The 21,779-nt window shown below is 41.1% G+C and overlaps 1 protein-coding gene across 1 annotated transcript in view; it reads right to left on the bottom strand.

Annotated features, from left to right (window-relative positions):
* Positions 1–468: 468 nt before the first annotated feature.
* Positions 469–21,779, bottom strand: part of trim62.1 (tripartite motif containing 62, tandem duplicate 1) — a 35,446-nt gene continuing 14,135 nt past the window's right edge. Inside the window, exons 3-6 of the mRNA XM_067586975.1 lie at positions 11,573–11,668; positions 7,943–8,199; positions 5,994–6,109; positions 469–2,281 (exon numbers count right to left, since the gene is read on the bottom strand). Of these exons, the coding sequence (XP_067443076.1) occupies positions 1,731–2,281; positions 5,994–6,109; positions 7,943–8,199; positions 11,573–11,668 (1,020 nt within the window). The 3' untranslated portion in view covers positions 469–1,730. The remainder of the gene's footprint in view (positions 2,282–5,993; positions 6,110–7,942; positions 8,200–11,572; positions 11,669–21,779) is intronic.

Raw genomic sequence — 21,779 nt, 5'->3', positions numbered from 1 at the left:
AGCATTTCACAAAAACATGGCAATGATGAGAGAAAGTTTATGTACCAAACACAATTAGAGCTGAAACAATTAACTGATGAGCCAATTAGTCGACTGACAGAAGATTTATCAACAATTTTCATGAGTCATAAATAATTTAAGTAATTTATTATGCTGAAATGCCAAATATTTTCTAGTTCCAGCTTCTCAGATGTGAACAACTGCTCCTTATCTCTGTTTTGTATGATTGTAAATTGAACATTTTGGGGGTGTGGACTGTTAGTCAAACAAAACAACCAATTTGAAGGTGTGACACTAGTTTCTGGATGCATGCGACGGGCAATTTTCATTCAATTTGTAGTCTAAACAATTAATCATAGGAAATGATGGCCAGATTAGTCACCTATCAAAATAATCTCCGATTGCAGTCCTAGCTACAACATCGGTGTTGATCCACATCCAAACCAGGACAAAGTCAAAGAGACTGGCTGATTTAGCAGTAATTTATTGTACATTACAACATTTCCCACAAACCTCCAGCACACTAGAGTGTGTTCACACAATGATGGATGCACAGCGGCCATCATCAAAAGACACAATCATCATTATAATCATTAAAAGTGTCATAGTTATCATCGTCATAAGTCATTTTAACTATTACCACCACCAGTAACCCAACACCACCTCACATGAATCTCCTTCTGAATATCCAAACAGAAACGTCTCTGCTGAAGCAAGACCCCACTGAGGTCTGCAACGCCACAAACTGGGGTCAAATCGCTGAATTTGTGTTAACCTGCATGGGACTTACTTCTGATGGACAATTCAGATCATCCAATCAGAGATATGTAAAATACTGTCCTGACTGTCTAAACCTTCTGGTAGTTTTTATCTTCACACTTAAATCTGTTTCACAAAGCAGATTTTACAGATGATTTCATAGAACTGCTTCGTGAAACAGGACCCTGCAAATCTGTGCAAGTTACGACAAAATACCAGGAATCATTTCGTAGATGCTCCCAATTTGACCCCAGTTTGCACCATATCATACTGCACATACCAGAAATCACACTGTACAACAGCAAGGGCACTGCCCCGAGTTTCTTTTAAAATGGACAACACGGACAACAAACATACAAATGCAAAGATGTACAGTGGCAAAGGAAGGGTGAGGTGATTATATTTTGTTTGTTTTGTTCTCTTTTTTTTGCCATTGTAATAAAAAAAAAAAGAAGTTTTATTTGATCCCAAAAGCATTTTGTGATAAACACTTTTGGCCACTGCATGGGTATACTTGGAGGGCCAGATGGGCTTTATTGAGCACAAAGAGAGCGGTGCCCCCCTGGGAGTGTGCAAGGTGGGCCTGGGACAGTCACTTCTGGAGAAGGGAACCACTTATTTATTTATTTTTTTTTTTTTACATCACTGCCACAGACCCCAGAGGAGCCCAGGGGTCCATCTGACTCCATTTAGTGTCATCTTTTCAGTGAAAGATGAGGAATGAGGCTCAAGTGCAGGCCGTTATCGTGTGGCCGTTTCAAGTCACGAAAAAATAACAGCGCAGGTTTTAAGAGCAACATCAAGCACAATTCTTAACACCGAACTGAAAGAAATAAACATTTCAAACACCCTATTGAACATTTTAAATTGATTTTCTTGAACATCTTTTGAAACCTACAGAAGTCCTGTGAATTCACCGTTGATGGATTCATCTGTCAGGACAAACGCGACCACAGATGTGTGTGTAGCTCTTAAAGGCGTACAGTGTTGATTCGCAGCGGCTGCACGTTCTTGCCGTTGGCGTGACTCTGGCCGGGACTGAAGTAGGGGAAGACCTTGGTGGGGAATTTCTCCCTGTAGGTGTAGAGCCAGGACATGTCGTCTGCGTTGTAGAAGATGAGCAGGCCTTTGGGGTAGTCCAGGTACACCCCCACCTTCTCCAGCTTGCTCTTGACGTTGAGACGGGTCCAGGGCTCGGTGCAGGCGCTGTACTGGTTCCCGTCGTGCATAACAATGCAGTAGAAGCCGCGGCTCGGCTGGATCTGGATGCTGCCCTTGCGGCTGACTGTCTCGCTGGCCACACCGATCATCCACTGGGTCTTCTCTGACACCATCACCTCCCAGTAATGGACGCCCGACACAAAGCCCTCTGCGCCCAGAACGGACACCTCCACGTCAAAGCGGCGCGGGGAGTCCTGCAGCGGCTGCGGGTGGAGATTCCCGTAAGCCACGATGGTACAGTCATCTGAGAGGATCAGTCTTTGGTGGGCTGTGATGGGGTCAAGAGTCAACGCCGCTGGCACTGAGGAAGAATACAGATGAGCTGAGTTTAGCATAGAGACAAATTAATTTCAATTTTAGATTTAATATAGCGGAGAGACAACCGCCAGCCTAGATAAACAGGCCGATCATATATATGAATATAAGAGAAAACAAAAAAAAACCAAACACATCAATGTGTTATGACTGAGTCGGGACAAACAGAGTAGCAAGGACTGCAGTGTCATTCTCAGCGCCTCATTTTTCTTTAGTGCTGCAGATGCTGCTTGAACAGTTTTATGCTGAGGCAGACGCAGTAAGTAAATACATCCAGACTGTTCAGACACTTTACAGGAGAAGCAGGTCAAAGTAATGACCAGAGGGTTGTACTACGAAGCGAGATTAGTGGGTTAGCGAGGTGTGTTGAGCCTAAAGCCAGGGTTTTCAATGTCACGAAAGGTGGCTCTCTTTTAACCTGGCTACATCACCATGGTAATTTATACTGCAAACTTAACCTGGTCCGGAGCAGGTTATTTTCCGAGTTTCGGCTTAAATCGGCAATAAAAAGTGCTGCGCTTTCACTAACTACCTGGTACGCAGCTATTAGAACACCGATTAGAAAATTGATTAGTCTTTTATCATATTTACCATTGATTTGATATGTCATATTGTAAATTTGTAATTTGAGCTTAGGGATACTTGTGGGATGGGATTTTGTTACAATATATCAAACTGTTTCAATTTAATAAAAAACTAATGAAAAAATACTTTGAACAAAAAAATGAATAAATAAATAAAATTGAATCATCTATTGGTATTTATCACAGATAATATTCAATATATACTATTAATTTCACTTTGATTTGGCCAGAATCTAAAGTGATCTCCACTTATCCTTCATTATGGGACAGAGTCAGACCTGAATGCACCTCTTGAATATAATGTTTAAATCTGCTACATCAAGTTTAAGAGCTCTGGATGTGGGAGGCATGAAGAGAGCATTGAGTGGTAAAATAAGTATATTAACTAATTATGAATTAGTTTTTTAATTAACAAATTTACACAATCAGTTATTTTCTGCCAGCATTCCTCTCTCGCCTTATTTGCAGCAACAGTGTTACAAATTGCTGTGATAACGTATTATTATTCATCATAGCTGTCCATCATAATGATCTGTTCCTCCTGACTGAAGTAGCCGGCACGCGATCGGTCCATTTTGTGCGGAAAAAAGAGTCAAATGACGCACCAAACGCCTCGTTTTATGGGGACATGCACAGAGCCTGAAGCAGAAAGCCTGAGTTAACAAAGAAAGTTCATAACTACCGCTGTGATACCAGTTATCTCTGATCACGAGTTTAGGGTTTGTTGAGCCAGCTCACACAAAGAGAGCTTGGGTATGTTGAACTTGCTTCGTAGTACACCCCTCTGATCTCTGAAATGCTCCCACGGGAAAATAAACAAACAAACAAACAAAAAAAATCACAGGCAGTCTGACAGAAAATTTGTACTGATGAAGATTTTACATTTTGACCAGGAGTTCATGTGAAAAGCTTAAAAGGATGGTTTTGATTTTATCTGCTCAGGTTGTGATATATAGATCAAGATTAGATGAGATTTTTGCCTCCACCATGACACAGCAGAGGTGGATGGAATTACATTTGTGGAGCTCAAAGCCTTGAAAAATAATATTTTTAAAAGATTTTTTTTTGTGGCATTTTCAAAACTGACAATTTTGACATTAGAGACAAAGAAAGGGAAAAGTGGGGAGAGAGCAAGTAGTGATTACATGAATGTGCAGGGACGTCATGAAAAAAACTTAAATCATCTTCAAATCTCTCCATAAACCATGTTCTGTTATCTCACTGTGGACAGTTTTAATTGTAACTACTTTCTACCAATGAAATATACCTACTGTGTGTTATCAAGAGTAAAGAGGACACTGTTATATATAAAATAAGATGAGAAGGCCTAATATCTTATAAGATACGATAAAATAAGAGATGTTTCTGTTTTATTGAAAAATTAAAATGTTATTTTTAAATGCTGTGAGTACCACAAACAAATTCCCATTCACCTCCATGTGTAGGGTTAAAGATATATATCAGATATCCTGAAACCTGGACAAATAAAACCATAACTATGAGCATGTCAAGAAAGCACTAGAGGTAAGTATTATATGAAATGTGTTTTGTATTTTGGGTGAAGTGAGTCTTTTAGACCAACAGACTAGTGGAAACATTTCAGTGTATATATATGTATCACTACTGCCAGAGTTAGAGTAAAGTGATCAAAGCCGTGCCCTGTGGTAAAAGATGACTGATGGCTTGTTATTAAACGGCGCACCCAACTGCTGCTCCACTCTTATTTCAGGAAACGAGAAGTTGTGCGACTGCGAGTACAGCACGATACATTTTTTATAATCTGTTTTTACCTTCATGCATAAAGCAGTGTCTTCAAAGTCAAGTGCTCTCTGGAGTCTGATAAGGTGGCTCAGTTTGAGCAATACCATACGAACGGTGCAAACAGTACAGTGAGGCGGTAATTATAGCGACGGCGGGAGGAGCTGCTCCAGCTCGCTCCACAGGCTCCAGGCTGGTGGGAGGCTGATTCTCAGTTTGCAGTTATGCGGTTTTAGGGAGGGAGGCTCTGCACCCAAGTCTGCTGAAAGCATTCAGTTTTTTAGGGAACCATGACAGGCTGAACAATAACTGCTTGTTCCCTTTGCTCTTTTTTACATAAAGCAGATGCAGGAAAGAGTAGGAAAGGCTTTTTTTCCCCCTAGTTCCTCTGTATTTATATCTGCTGGGATAAATGGAGGTGAAATGTCTGGTGGGCGGCTAGCAGACAGGACAACGCCTGCTTCACTCAATGACATCTCCAGTGTTTGTTACAATCAACTCATTAAAATTTCATAACCCGAGCGCCTCTTTGTGTCATGCAGAGAAACATGCAAGAACACAAACATCAGCGGAGGAACCATTTTTCCTGCTGAACGAGAGAGAGAGAGTGAGAGGAGGAGGCGGGGGGGGGGGGGGGGGAAGCACATCGTCTGGTAGTTATTCCCACTAACCCATCAGTGACAGCGAGGGATGAGGGATGATGGGAGGAATGTCTTTGTCCCCGTCTCTGGCAACCACTGGTGATGGATTGTAACCAATTGTTCCATTTGGCAGCCAGTCAAGGGAGGCCAAAAAACTGCCTGGCCTCCCCTCAGCAGCCAGCTGGAATGGGAGAATTGATTGAGTAAAAAAAAAAAAAAAAAAAAAAAAAAAATCCTTGGCACATTATTTTAAATAATCTCCTGTGAGTGAGTGATGGCTGTAGGCAGAGGGAGTAGAGCGCCTCTCAGCACTGTCAAATGCAGAAGGACATCACCGCCCTCCAGGTCTGACCACCATTTCTCATTAACAGAGGGGGGGAAAAAAAAAAAAAGCTCAAAGCATACAGACAGACAATTTTAATGCTGGTCAGGATTAGTTCCTGCACTGTGTATTTCTGAATCAAACAGTCTGCTACTGAAGGAAAATTAGATAATCGGTCTATTTTGACTCGATTGTGACAAACACCGGACATGTCGCTGTCCTTTCACCTAAATTTATCCCAGAAAATATAAAAAACTCTTTCCTGAATCTGCTCTATCTAAAGGAACAAGTAGTCATTGTTCACCTTAGAATAGATTCCACGCTGTATGTTCGTTAACCCTCATGTTTGAGCGTTACACGGCTCACGTTTCGGTAATAATCGTTGACACATACCTGGAGATATATCCTGGAAGAGCGACTTCCATATCGTGTACTGTAAGGGCCCCATGTACTTGGATGTCGGGAAGTCTTCATACGTCAGATTGGTCTCATGTATCTTCCCTTTAATCCTGGGACAGAAAAACAGATCAATAACAGGCTAAATCCAATTTGCTGCTTTCCACCCAAATAATGCTGAGCCTTGTTCAACCCACCATGTCGATGCTTTGAGTCATTTATCTGATTTGTGTCTTGGAAATGTGCTGTTATCGGCATTGGACAACTGACAAACTGCTTCATAAATCTCCAGTACAGAGATGACTATCAGTGAGAGGAGGTCAAAGCTCTAATGCCATTATGATATGATAACAATATGCACCTCCACATGAATCACTCAGTGCACTTCTTCATGTAGTCCAAAGTTCAAGATATTTAGTGGGTTGGTTACAGCACTGAAATCCACAAAAGCACAGAACAATATGTTGAAAAAAGGGACTTTGCTCTGTAGCATCAAGCTACTTGTAGTGTACTGCCTCACAAGAGAAACTTTTAGGGCCCATTTTGCTTGTGGTTGTTATGTTTTATTATGATTTGCAGGAGCTTTCTCATGCCAAAGCACGACATAAGATCAACTCTTGAAACCATCACAGTCCACCTTATTGTATCCCCTCAAACTGGAAGATATACAAATGTGTGATGCATTAAAGGAAAAAAAAAACCCAATATAAAGTGTTTTATTAAGGTGTTGAGCCACCATGAGCCTCCACAACAATTTCAGTGCTCCTTGGCAAAGAATGTACATGTCTGTGGATAGAAGAACACCAATCGTCTAAAAGATATTCCCTCTTTTTTTGCTTTGATGTTGTTTTATCTGCTTTTTATACTGTCAGACTTGTTTGTTTCTTCTAATCTATGACATCCACCTACCAAGGTACTGCTGATGACAATTAGCCTCTTGGCAAGATGTGACACATTTACATCATATCAATGTTAATTAATGTGTGTTATCTCTAATAAATAAATGAAAAAAATAAAGTGCTGTTTAACATTTTGGTCCAAAATCTCCTGTTCAGTCGGGTTGAAAGACTGTAGATTGTGACTCAAACCATCCAGAGACACCTTGTTACCTGTATGGATTTATTCCGATTTTTTCCATAATTTGTCACCCACCTGCGTGTTGTTATGGATGCTACTGCTGTGACACAAGACTTAGATTACGGTCCTGCATTGTGGTCAGCGCGATGTAGTGACTCACATTAACCGTCTTTTCCTGTACAGATACAATTTAAGGACCCTATCTATAGAGCTGGATCTTGTTTGAAATAATATAATAACACTGCCTTTATTTGTGTAAACATTTGTCTGCAAAACTATATTTTTCATTTGTCAAAAAAATCCTCTCAATGCATCAGTAATTAATACAGTGTTAAGATAAGCTTTTTCTAACTAACTTCTGTTAGGAAGCTATACCATCCACCCTTAGATTAGATCAAATAATACTAATAAAACTATTTTAACACTATTGATATTGTGATATGAAGTCAAGGATATTGTGATGTTTGAATCCGTCACTCTCGCTAGCTTTTTATTCAACCTCATTAAGCTGCTCTAAGATATTAAACTGTTCAATTAAATCGTCCTCAAGTACCCTCCCAGATTAAACACTGCAGCTGGTTTATTTCAGGACTAATACACCATCTGTTCAGGGATTAGCTAATGCTGTTGCTCAAATCTGTACTTCCTCCAAATTTTCAGCAGCCTTACTGAGCAAAAGCAAGAATACACATTTTGAGTGTATCACCGTGGCAACGATGTTAATGCAATTGATAACACAGTTTAAGTGTTGACATGAGACTTTGAGAGCTGATTAAATCTGATCCTTCTTGAATTACTTTCAACCACATTCTCTTTCTTGCAGAGATGATACTAAGACTGTTTTTGCAAACTCAGGGCAGGTGAAGCACCTCTCCGATGTGACAGCTACTCCTTCCAGGAAGTCGTGGCGCCCTGTCTCGTTGAGGCGCTCCTGCAGGATCTGGATGCCCTCCTTGACGTCGCGCAGCTGCTGGCTGTAGCGTTGGATCTTGTGCTCGATGTCGGCCAGCTTGCGGGCCGTATCCATCTCCAGCTCTTCCAGCATGCTCTTCTGACGCTCGCGCAGGAAGCGGTGGAGGCGCTCAAATGCGTCGCCGATGGTTGCACGCAGGCTCTTGGCTGAGGACTGGAAAATAGAGGCAAAAGACTGCTTAGATAAAACTAAACCATCCTCTTTTGGGTTTTTCATTAGTGCCATTACAGGACTGCAAGTATTTTACTCATCTGGGTTCGTTGAGTGTTTCAGTCACAGTAGCCTGACTCTTAATTAGGTAAGGGTCAGTAATTCAAGGGCTTACAAAGTGCTCTAAATTGTGTTAATATTACATTAACAATCATTCATTGATTCAGCTTGTATTGATTTTATGTGGCTCTCTGAGAACAGTGTGTGTACAACCCTCTACAGAAAAAATAAAGTAGTTTTAACACTTCTATAGTGAGTGAAAACAAACAAGAAACTGCCTAAAAAGATGAACAGGAGGGGGTCGCGAGGGACGTCCTCTGTGGGAAGTCTGTTGATTACGAGACCAACGTACAGCCAGAAAAGCTGAAGCCAATACAGACAGAGCCGAGCAGCTTGCGGGGGACAGCAGACTGGCAGCTGAAGAGACGGGGGGGGGGGGAGGGAGTTGAAGAAACAGATTTGTAGCCGAGAAAAGAAAAATGGGAAGCTGGATATCAAAGAGAATGAATCATCTGAGTGTTAGCAGTCTGAGTGTCAGAGAGACAGAACAAAGAGGTTTTATGTGAAAACCCTGCAAGAGGAGCCGGAGCCTCTTAATTTGAAGCCTCTGAAGGATGCAAAGGCTGGACTTCATTCAGCATTTTGTTCAAATGTTCTGTCGTCCATCCTTAACAGTCATCGTTTTACTCAAAAGTTTAACTTGTGTTTGTACACAGTTTCAAAAGAAATCCCAACAGCTGCCCATCAAAGACCGACTCAGAACAAGAGAAAATTAATGACTACTGAATCAAAGTGAACTAGATCTAAATAAGACTTTCAAATGAAACTTATTTGTAGGAACCTTTGATGAAATAAGCCTAGTTTCCTCTTGTGAATATCAACCACTCCTCTGATCTTAGGAGAAGGAGTTGGATTTGGGAACTGTGATCTGAGCTTTAATTACACTTGCCTAAAAACTCAATCAATCCCCTTCAAACAGCAGGCCTGTGTCTGCTGCTCTTTCTCAGACCAGGGGCAGGTATTCTCTCTGTGCCTGTGGGAACCTATTAAGATGACTATTTCTCTGCAAGCATGAGAGCTATGACATTAAGGTGGGCTGTATCTCAGCCCTCCTACCTAGTTAAGAGTTGAGAACTGATGGTATGAAGGAGGAGGAGGAGGAGGAGGAGGAGGACTGCAGCAGCCCAGCGATCGGTCTCACAGACATGCCCGCTGCTTTGGCCCAGCAGGCTGTGGTGGCACTGAAAGGGTGTCTGCAGCCCTTGGAGACAGGAGACTGGCTACCTTTCAGGGAAGCATGTGATTATCAAGCGTATCCCTGGTGGGTATATGAATAGTACACAATGTCTATCCTACCGATGAAGATGCTCCCGAGCACACATGAGCCAAAGACTTAAATTGGAGTGCAAGGCAGGGACATTCGACTAAAACGAGCGCTGGGTTGCTGCAGGGTTTCCTCCTCAATCTTTCTACAGCTCAGTCTGATGTTAACTACAACGGAGGAGAAAAAGCAAAGAACAAACAACCTCGAATTTAGCAGGACGAAGAAGAGACGCAGGGAGACTTTTCATTGTCAACCACCTAAATGCATCAGAGATCAATGTGGTCACAGTGTGGCCCTCTTCCAGGCAGAGCACTCTGTGCAAATGGATGTAAATCTAATGAGATCAGCTCATTTCCAGTGAGGAGTGGGGGCGGCTGAGAGGCCTGCCTCATGCAGTTAAGAGTGAGTCGATGGATGGACTGAAATGGATGGGGCCTGGCTCTCTCTGGCAGCGCAGGGTCCTGCAGTGCAGAACTTGGACGGGAAGATGAGTGATGCCCTGACGTCGGACAGCAGGTACAAAAACAGGAGAGAAGAATGTGCTCCCGAAATGACAAGTAATGCTGACGGCTGCGACACTGTCTCTGCCAGAGACCCTCCCCTGCTCAATAGCTTCAATGTCACTACAGGAGAGAGAAGAGAGAGGCGTGTGTGTGTGTGTGTGTGTGTGTGCCTGTGAGTGTGTGTGTATGGGGACTGACATATTGACTGGATGCTCATGGTTCGCTAATTAAAACAAGGTGTTGAGATTAAAGAGATGCTCAATAAACCACTTTAAGTGTCGGAATTTAACTGTCAATCCAAATCAGTTAGGGAGGAAGATGGATAATTAGTGAGTGAAAGACAGCACACATTAAAGGACTAGTATGTAGAATTTATTAGCATCTAGCGGTGAGGTTGCAGATTGCAACCAACTGAAAACCACTTTCCTCACCCTCCAAGCATGTAGGAAAACTTATAGGTGGGTGCAAATCTCATGAAAAACGTGAAAGGCCAGTGTTTGGTTTGTCTGTTCAAAGCTACTGTAGAGATATGGCGGTGCAACATGGCGGGCTCTGTGAAAGAGGACCTGCTCCCTATGTAGACATACATAAGATAAGATTCTTATTTTCATGGGATTGTACACAAATTAAAACATACTTATGAATATTATATTCCATTTCTGCCAAGTCCGTTCCACTAGATGTCTCCAAATTCTACACGCTGCACCTTTAAATCAGACAGGTCCTTTATTTCCTGCTCACAGAGACATTTTGGTCATTTTACTAAGTGAGTAATATGCTCTCATTTTGGATGCAAACAAGGATGTCTTGTTTCTGTAAATATCAACACAATCTGTTCTACATGACTTCAGATGCCAATTGCTGCTCTATGATTACTTGTTGATTTAAAACGAGAATTATCATTGAGAAGTGTAAGTAGCACCGCATATGAGTAGGGCTGCAACAAACAATTATTTTCATTATCTAGTAAATGTTCGAACATAGTTGAGAATGGCTTTTACTTAAGGCCAAGGTAACATCTTAAAATGAATCTAAAACTCAAAAGATATTCAGTTTAATATAATACAGGACAAAAAAGTAGCACATGATCTCAAGTGAGAAGCTAGAACTGGGCAATGTTTAGCATTTTTGCTTGAAAACTCACTTGAGCAAAAATAGTGTTCTATGTAGTGTTCAGTGTAACAATTAGTACAGGACAATTAGTTGATTAACTGTTCAATCTTAAGTTGTTTATCCAGCAAAAATGCCAAACATTTCCTGGTCCCAGCTTAATGTTAAAATCTTCTGTTTTACATCAGCATAAACAGAATATTTTAGACTATTGGTCTGATAAAGCAAGACGTCACATTTGGATCTGCAAATCTGTGATGGCCAATTTTTCTGAAATATAAACAAAATCAATAATGAAAATGATCTTTAGATGCAGCTGTAGAGACAATGCTGGCTGTTGATCCAGCTCTGTATATGAGAACTGTTGTCGTTACAGTACCTTGGTCTCTGTGAGTTGTCTCTGCAGGAGCTGCAGGGCTTCAGTGTGTCCCTTCTCACTGTCCTGCAGGGTGGCAAGCTGCTCCTTCATCTCCCTCTGCAACACAACAAACACCAAACAGGTCAGAAACTAGTGACATTAAAACTACATTCAATCAGACAAACTAAGAGATTTTATTTAATCCGGTATGACACTCCACTGCTGCTTTGCTTAAAAAAATGTCTCAAAAGCACTGACAGTTACATAACAATAATGCTAATATATTTGGCAGACGGATATTTTTGCAAGTCAAAATCCTATCGTGTTGATTTAACTTGTATTATTTGCATAACTGCTCACTGTGCTCGGGAACAAGGCGGCAAAGCCTCAGCTACAAAACAAGTGAGCCAGACGGAGAGTGAGATATGAAAGAGATGAAATGAAATCTCTGGAGATGTTGGGCTGTTTCAGAGAAAAACTGGGTCTCATCTCTAAGTCAGGCACATGCTGGCAGAACCTGCACCGTTCAGCCACCTCCAAGTCTCCCCGAGGCAGGAGCGAGACTCTGTGGGAGCTGGCTGGGACGGCTGTCCTGAGTTTTATGCAGGTCCCAAGTGCCAATAACACCGGTGCATGCAGATTCAGGTTTTAGGACAGAAGTGGTTCAGCAGATGAACTCCCTTCAGTGCAGACTTGTATGTATAAATGTACAAAGGCTCAAGGTGCAGCTCTGTGCTTCGAAATCAGCACTCGGCCCAACTAAAGATGAATGAGCGGGTAGAGACTGAGTTTGAAATTCAGTGTCTCATTGAAAAAGCTGAACCTGTTGCTAGGACACCATGTTGGTGTTAAAGGACGGCTTCATGTTTTCATTCTTTATTTTAATCTTATTCACATGCCCATGTAAAATGAAAAAGTTTTAGGTTACTGTAATTATTCTTCCTGATACTGCCGGCCTTGAAGAGATCTTATTTTGACTTCAGTAGAAGAGATGTGGGATAAAATCCTCATTCTGTGCAAAAATACAGTTTAAGGTTCAGCTGAAGTTAATGAAGCTGCGGCGGTCTGAGCTAGTCGAATGAAGTCGGCGTCTTCCAAAGCGAAAGTCTTTTTAGTATGAGATTATTGTAATGTTGCCTTCTATATTTTATATTTATTGTCATTTCTATTTTTTTTTTTTTTTTTAGAAAGACGACTTATTTGATGGATTGTATATAAAGACATTGGAAGCAACCTTATGTACCACCCTGATGTAGGCAAGGTAGCTGAAAACATTTGGTTGTAGTGTATTGGAGAAGTGTTATGTGTCTGGATTCATTTTGAGAGTTTTCCTCAAGACCAAACACCCCCCCCCTCCCCTCCCATCTGACCAGATTTATGAATCAAGATAGCAGCAATCAAAACACAAGCCTTTATCAGAGAGACATACAGGTTAAGCAATCATACCCATGTACATATGAGGAAGTACTAACGTTGTGTTACTACAGTGATGTGGATCCTGTTTTGATCTGATGAGTCTGAACACTGCAGCATTTCATGAGCTGGCAGACTATTAAAACCTGAATAAGCATGACTTGCATTTAGTGAAAAAAAAACAACAAACAAAACAAAAAACCCCCCCAAACCTAAATATCACAAAATAACAAAGCCTTTTTATGGCAAAACAGCATTCTGGTAACAGTCTAAGGAGTCTGGATCTCTGCTTATTAATAAAAATAAATAAAAAAACAAATGTGAACATCAGCATTACACATTATGAATGAGACAAAAGCCTCATACTAAATACATACTGGCAGGAAAAATCTTTTTATCTTCACTGATTCCAGGTGAAATGAAAACTGGAATCTAAAAGGAAATACAACCTGATACAAGCCTCATTTATTTTAAACCCCCTTGTTAAGCCACCCTGCTGCCTGGTCTCTTTGCTCATGTAACCTGTGCGTCACCTTCTCTGTGATCCACAAAGTGTTGCCTCCCTTGAACACCAACTGCAGCAAAAATCCACCAAATGGAAGTGTCAGCTTAGCGAGGCTAATGAAACAACCATCACTCAGCTACCGGGCTGAAATAAATGCCAGAGGAAATCTCCACTGACAGGAAAAATACATCATAATTTAAACCATCTACTCTAAAAGGAAAAAGGTACCAGAAGAGAGGGGGTAAAAAAAAAAAAAAAGCATCAATTTGTGATGTATTAGAAGATCCTTGACCTCAGTTGTTGCAAAATTAAACAGGGCAAATGTAGTCTGTTGAAGATGAAGCGTGTCTCTTCTGAAAGACAGAAAAGGAGGAAAACAATGGTTGCTGCAGAGGGGGAGTGTGACTCTCCATGTTAATGATAGGAGTGCGGCAGGCTCAGCAGGCTCTCCGCCTCATCGCTACGCGCTTGTCTGCAGCAGGTCAAAGGCCGCTCCCACACAGTGGGGCAGACTGATACTGACAGACTGGCAGAGAAAACATGTTCCTCCGACTCTTCTGTTGCACATCGTCTGACTGACTGGTCGGAGAAGGGTAGTGTTAATCGTGGATGCTGCCAATAGATTGATATATCTTACACAAACCCACACATCGATCGCAGAGGGTCTCTTTTAATACACGACATTTTAGATTTGTTATGTAAAAAGTCATTTTCGGGGAGTTTTGCGTCATCCTCTGCATCACAGTGTGTAACAACCTTGATGTACCCACCCTGGTTTCCTGTTACTGAATAGGACTTGTCGCTAAAATTAAATACACTGGAGAACATGTGTACTTAAGCTGAATTTAAGCAGGAAAAGCAGGCACTGTTGCAGTTTAGAAACAGCAAAAATCAACCTCTGTGAAATCATCTTCATACGTTTCAAGGCCCCAAACCTCCTCCATAACGTGCAATTATATAATCCTCTTTAATCTTCCTGGAAGCAAAACCCGTCCTTTGAGTATCCTACAGATGGAGATTTTCTGTGATGACATTTCTAGCAGAAACGAGAGAGAAAAAAGCCGCAGCTGTAGTGTCCATTACTACACACGGGCATAAGCATTAGATCTGAATTGGATGTGATTCACGGACATCTGGAGAATGGCTGCAACTAACGTTTACTTTCATTATAGATTAATCTGTCCATTATTTTCTTGATTAAATCGATAAGTTCTTTGGTCCGTAAGATTGTGAAAAATGTTGATCACCGTTTCCCAAAGCCTCAAATGTCTTGTTTTGAAAAGATATTCAGTATACTGTCATAGAAGAATAAAGAAACCAGAAAATATTCACATTTGAGAAGCTGCAATCATCACTTTTTTTCTTGAAAAATGGCTCAAAACGATTGATTATCAAAATAGTTGTAGTAGTTGGCAATGAATCGATTAAATGGCTAATCGTTGCAGCTCTTATCTAGAGACAGAGTGTGTGCATGACGGCGAGCAAACCCTTATTATGAGACACAACAAAAGCAAAAAGATGCAGGTGGATGAATGCTGGTATAATCAGAGACTCTGACAGGAGTGTGTGTGTGTGTGTGTGTTTTTGTCTAGTGTGTGTGGAGGTGTCTCTCTCCTGTCCATCGCATCTGGCCAACACAAGTCTGACGTGACATTTCCCCAGGACGTCAAGTTGCAGGAAATGGGGGTCACGGCTGGGGGATTATAAATCTAAAACTCATTTCATCCTGCTGTCATTCCCTTCTTCCTCTTCCACTATCGTCACGCTAGCGGCTCTTGGGTTTATATTTACAAGTAAATGAATAAAATAATAGACTATTGGTGAATGTTTCTCCCGAAAAATTGTGCATGGAGCTTAAAATTTCCTCAAACTTTCTTCACAGCTGCGAGCTTTATTATGTTCAGCAGCTTGCTCAGGATTTAAAGAGCATTATTGGCTTCAAACTGCCAGCCCTGATGAAGAGGCGAACAAAACAACATGCAGTGTCACAGCATGAATAATAAAAAGCCTACAGGATGGAGAACTTCCTCTCACACACAGACAAAAGTATCTTCCAGTGATTTCACTCGCATACACAGGATGACAGGAAAAAAAAAATAATAAAAGAAAATTTGCAACTCCTCGCTGGAAGCAGAGGATACAGGATGCAGAGCCAAAAATGCTATTTAGACTTATAATTTCAGTGGGATGCCTTCAAATGCTTATCATTCAGCGGTACGAGTGCAAAACCCCAGCAGAGCCCACAATAACTCAACATACTGCCAGTGATTTTCACAAGGACATTTTAGCATAACCTTCGTACAGGCTGAGGGGTGTAATTCTGTCAGGTAGCGGACAGGGTGGGTAAATAGACCCACGCCAATAAACGCAGCAGTGAACACACAGCAGCCGTTACAGTCAGGCAGTAAGTTTACGGGCTTGTTGTGATTTAGCATGGGCTGAGTCTAAAAAAATGTTGCACACACCCAGATACAAAGTCACAGGGGCTACAACATATGGCAAGTTCAAGGCTGTGTGCTTGGCTGTAATGCACTCACACACACACACACACACACACACACACACACACACACACACAACAACTCTCCCATTTTTCCTTACCATTAACTATTTGTAGACAGAGCACACGTTATGGGCGCTTTCACACCTCACCTGTTTGGTTTGATGCAATCAAAATCTGATACATTTGCCTGCTGGTTTGGTTTGATAATGCTGGTGTGAAAGCATCAATCATCAAGTTTAAAACAGATTCTGGTGAGATTTTGTTTATGTTGTAAAAGCAATTCAGATCAACCACAGGATTATGTGGACGTGTGGTGATTTTAGCATTAGTGAATCAAAAGCTACACTATTGTTAAATCCATCTGCTGATGGTGAACTGTAAAGAAAGAGATTTCCTGATTGGTGGGCTATAAGTGATGTATAGCTTTATATGATATACTGTACAGTATAACAAAATGAAAAGGAGTAAAAAGAGAGGTTTCCTATTCTGTCTATTTTAAAGGTGCTTCTTTCTTGTCCTGTTTGCATCTGTGCGTCACTATTTATACATGATATTTTATAAAAGGTCCAGTTGAGGTTTGGACTAACAATACTCATGATCATATGTTTTTGTGAGCTCTTTGTGACACCAGAGAACATAAATAAACTGATGATGATGATGATTCAAACATGACTTCATGTTTTCTCCTCTTGGTTTGTTTGTGATAAGTCATTATGAACACAAACCAAACTGGAACTAAAAAGAAAAAAGTGTATAATTTTCTAATATTCAGTCCTGCTCAATCACATGTTTTTCTGTGATTCCTGGCGTCAGGAAGGGAATAAAAAATGAGTTAAATGGCAGGATGACAGATGAAATGTCAACACTCCCGTCATTAGTAGATTCAGCTGAAGGTAAATATGGTACAAATAAGAAGAAACAAAACAGCAAACAGAGGAAGGAGCCAAGACAAATCATCTGCTAGTAGACCAAAAGTAAGTGGAACTCTAAAAAGTGCTGCGCTTTCTAATTGGGATCCAGAAACAAGGACTGAGTAAAAAAATATATCATCTCCACACACACACACACACACACACACACACACACACAGTGCGGCCCATCTCATCAGCAGGTTGTCCTGATGAAACACAGCGACAAGTGATGCGGCAGCGACAAGACTGTGCATGCGTGGTCCTGTCTTTGCAGCGCGAGGACCCTTTAACAGCACTCAGTGCCAAACCGAGTGCAGCCCGGAGACACTGACACAAACTGCAGCGAAAGAGCTACTAACAGCAGACAGCAACGACTGATGTCACAACTACACAAATGCTTGCTGTCATATGAACTTTATGTTTTGAGATGCAGGATTTTAAAAATATTTTTGTGATGTGTAGTCCTTACAAGGAGTGCCATTCAGTGCAAAATCTAAATGCAGACCGATGACTACTGGGAATACAACACATTGTGTAAGCACACAATTTTCCTTGAAATATAATAGAGGTCATCGTTTTCATCTGTGAGGCAATAGCAGCTGATTTACTTCAGTGAGCAAAGTTATAATAAACTGTTCAGGCCCTTCATGAAAATGTTTCACCTGTCTGTCTGGTGTGACGGCTGCTCTGCTTTCGGCCCTGGTGGCAACTGAAACAAAAACTTGTGAAAAGAAACAAAAAGCAGAATAACAAAATTGCTGTCTCAGGCTGCAAGGTCGGGTGTGTTTGTTCCAAGACATCAAATTGAGCTCAAGCTGTGCCTTACATCCCGGAGCCTTGTTTCCTTTAGCATCAGCAGAGCCTGCAGCCTCTCCGGGGGGACGAGCGCGTCCCTGCAGCCTGAGCTCAGCCAGCAGAGCAGGCAGAGGCCAGCTGAGCTGACTGAGCAAGACTGGCTCAGAAGGCTGGAGGACAAAGAGACACTTTTCACCTCCAACATCTGTCCTATTGAGAGAGGTGCCGGCTGAGACAAGAACAGTCTGTACGGTATGTTGGTAGGTGTGCATCTGTCCCAAAGGTCTGGCTGTGGTGCTGTCAAACTTTCTGTTCTGGCCCGACAGAAGTTATGAAAGATGTTTCTCTTGTGTGCATCTGTGAACTCCACCAACTCCTCAGTTATAATGCAGGCCCTGTTCTATGACAGCTTGTAGATACTTGTATTACTTGTAGATAGCCATACGTTATCATTTTTATTAGGGCTGCAAGTGCCAATTATTTTTATTTGTGATTATACTTTCTACTAATCATGTTGAAAAGAGTAGATTAATCAATCAGTTGATTGACAGAAAATGAATCTTCAACCTTCAATCTTGTCAAGCAAAAATGTCAAACACTCTGGTTCCTGCTTCTTAAATGTGAGAATTTGCCGCTTTTTTATGACTGTAAATTAAATATATTTGGGGTTTGAACTGCTGTTTAGACAAAACTTGTGATGAGCATTTTTCACTATTTTATTTACATAAATCAAAAAACTAAACAAACAAACAACAAAAATAACAGTGAGTTGTACCCCTAAATCATCATTGTTTAGTCAATAAAATCGCTGAAAAACACTGAAAAATGCAAAACAAATTGTGATTTCTCAGACGATGAGGTGATATGTTTGAGTTGTTTGTTTTGTTTGACCAACAGTCCAAAATCCAAAAATGTTCAATTTACAACAACACAGTACCAGTCGAAGGTTTGGACACACCGTCCCATTGAATGAGAAAGTGTGTCCAAACTTTTGTATATAACAGAAAAGCATCCAATCCTCACATTCAAGAAGCTGAAACCAGAAAATGTTCTGCATTTTTCATGTATTTTCTGTTGATCTACTTTATGTTTCAGGAAGAATCCCCCCCCCTCCCTATTGGACTGTTCAATTCCCAAGCACCATATAACAACAAATGGTAAATCCATCATCTGGACCATAAAAAATGTCACTATTATAGTATATGCCAGATATGTGATAAAAAATATATTATATTTGACAGATGGAACAGCTCTGCTCTGAATGATCTTGGAGCATCAGATCACAAATGACCCCCACATCTTCAACTTCAATTTTACAGGGAACATTTGGTAAAAGCGGTGAGGATGAGTGGAAGCACTGTTGCTGGCGGCCTCCTCCAGTCCTCTGAATATAGGGCACGTCATGTAAATGATGAATGCTCAGAGGCTGCTGCTCCACTTCCTGGAGCGAGGAAGGGCACAGAGTATGCAAATGTATTACCCCAAACATGAATAGCTCGGGAAGAAAAAAAAAAAACAACACTACATGTCAGTTTTAATATTTTTACCTTTAAAATGAAAAGAAATTTATGATGTTTGAACTGCTGACAAAGGTCTTCAGATTTTCTAAGCTGAGGGAGTTAGAGTTAAGTGTGGGCGGCAAATTAGGTGGATGTCTGAGACAAACAGGTCTCAGAGCCATCAATGTTAACTTTGATCATCTAAATGGTGCAGGACAGGCCATTTAAGAGGAACAGGGGGTTTGTTGTTGGCACTGGAGTGGAAATCTGAGAAGTGTTGAGTGATAAGAGCAGGCCTGCTGTTTGTACAGAGTCACCTTCAGTCTGGAGGCTCTTACAGCTCGTCTTGTCCCGACGGCTGAGCGGATCTAGCTTCTACCAAGCTATTTAAATAAGCAGTCCGAGGTACTGACAATTTTCACAGTTTAAAAGTTAGAAATATTTCACAGGCAGCCGGTTCCAGTGCTCACGGGTCTAATGTGAATTTTCTTGTTATCAGAATATTCTCACTGAAGCAGCCAGTTTCAACTCCTCTCTGAAGAGCTATCCATCAACTCTGTTGGAAGAGACATGCTAATCTTACAGAGGGTTATACATCATCTCAACAGGCAACTGATAAAGGAAAAAATACATTAACATAAAAAAAAAATGTACTTCCTTTAGGCTTGTAACATTACACACTATCTTTTCAGACCTTTCAGGCCTCCTCAGATTTTACCATCGTTGTGTATCGTTCTGAATGTTCAGACCTAATGGGTGACATCACGCTCACTTTGAGCTTTAGCAGTCTCAGTAACTTACACTTTGAGTAAAATTTACGTTCAATGCTTAAGGTAATCTCCAGCAACGACAATGTTCTGTGTTTTGAATCGGCAGCAGCTGGATGCAACGCCTCCGTCACGGCTCCTGGCTACTTCCTGACCTATCAGCCGTAATGAGACTTTAAAGCTGATGCTCTGCCGATACTGATTCTCTTAATTGACTTTTCTCTGCTTATGAAAATCAGGAAACTCAGATATGAGTAAAATCATCTCCTCCTCGCTGTGGTTTCTGTGGTTGCCACGGTCGCACAATGAGCTGTGGTGCCAAGTTGAAAAAGCTGAACCATCATAAATTTCAACTGCGAGAGGCGCAGCAGCAAGTAGAGGGAGGGCGGCTGCTGCTCGCCATTGTGTTTATATTGAAAACAATGGAGGCGGCAGTGGCAAGTCAAGTCAAGTCAGTTTTATTTTTATAGCCCAATATCACAAATCATTTGCCTCAAGGGCCTTTACTATCTGTACAGCAATACATCTTCTATCTTTAGACTCTCTGTTACACTTTCACTTACACTTCAATTGCTTTTAACTATCACATGTAAACTGATACTTTACAGCGCAGACACTTGAACTGTCTTCAGCACTTCCACTTCAACTGAAATTTCAACTAGTTGTACCACTGACATGTAATTTGACGCTTCAACTACATTTGTTTGTTACTCTTTGACTGAAAAATGAACTGCTTTCAGTGACTACGTGTCAACTGACAAGTTCATCTGCTTTCAGAGATTACACTCCAACTCACACTTCAACTCCTTTTAATTCTACACTTAAACTGATAGTTCAAACCCTTTCAAGTCTCACATCTTCACCTCGGAAAAAAACATCTTTTGAGTCGCGCAGCTTCCATAGTTCATACACAATTTACTCACTTACACTTCAATTAACACCTTTCAGTTCATATACTTGAGCTTCTACCATAACAGATACTTCCAGCTCAATTTATCACATATGTTTCGACTGACATTTCAACTCCTTTCAGTGCTTGAACTTCCTCTGGATATTCAACTACTTTCCAGACTTTCACTTCAACTGATCAAATGACTCAAATTTTCTCAGTGCTTACTTTAAATTGACAATTCAGCTTAATTCAGTGCTGAAACCTCAACTTATTCGAAAACTTCTATTTAAGTAATTATATTTCGACTTTCACCTCAACTACAACTTTCACTGTTTCGGAGTTAATTTAATCTACTTCAAATGTTTCAACTGCAAAATTTCAGCAGCGACTTCTCCAATGTTGCCTTTGTTGTTTCCAAAGAAAGAGGTCATTAGTTAGACTTGTTTTAACAGCTATATTTGGAAGCTCCACCTTGCTGTGCAGAAACAAGAAACACAGAAAAACAAAACTCAAATGTTAGGCATAACAAGCTCTGGAGAACTGCATTTCCTGCTAACACTATTATCTCTTTCCTACTGCAGAGTGGACACAGTGAGTAAACACATCCTGAAAACGACCCTTGGATATGTTTGACTGCCAGAGGATTTTCACCATAACCTCATACACGCTGGTGTCATCTTTTAAAAAAAAAGCTTCTTAGGATTATTCAGACCTCTACTAGTCAGCATGTTGTTAATATAAAACCATGTAGTATGTGTCAGGCATACAAATCACCTTGTGCAAAAGCATGATGTTGTTGCATGCCAGCCAGCGCCACACGGCAGGGATAACAAACAGAGTTGTTTGCCTCTACTTCGTCTTAGCGGCATGGGTGCAGCTGGAAGCTATTCTGTTATAGCTGGTGTGTATGCAGGAGTGATTGCTACAGCTTGCCAGCAGCTCT

The sequence above is a fragment of the Thunnus thynnus genome, chromosome 4 (assembly GCF_963924715.1).
Source record: "Thunnus thynnus chromosome 4, fThuThy2.1, whole genome shotgun sequence".
Lineage (NCBI taxonomy): Eukaryota > Metazoa > Chordata > Actinopteri > Scombriformes > Scombridae > Thunnus > Thunnus thynnus.
This window is presented reverse-complemented; position numbering and strand designations above follow the sequence as displayed.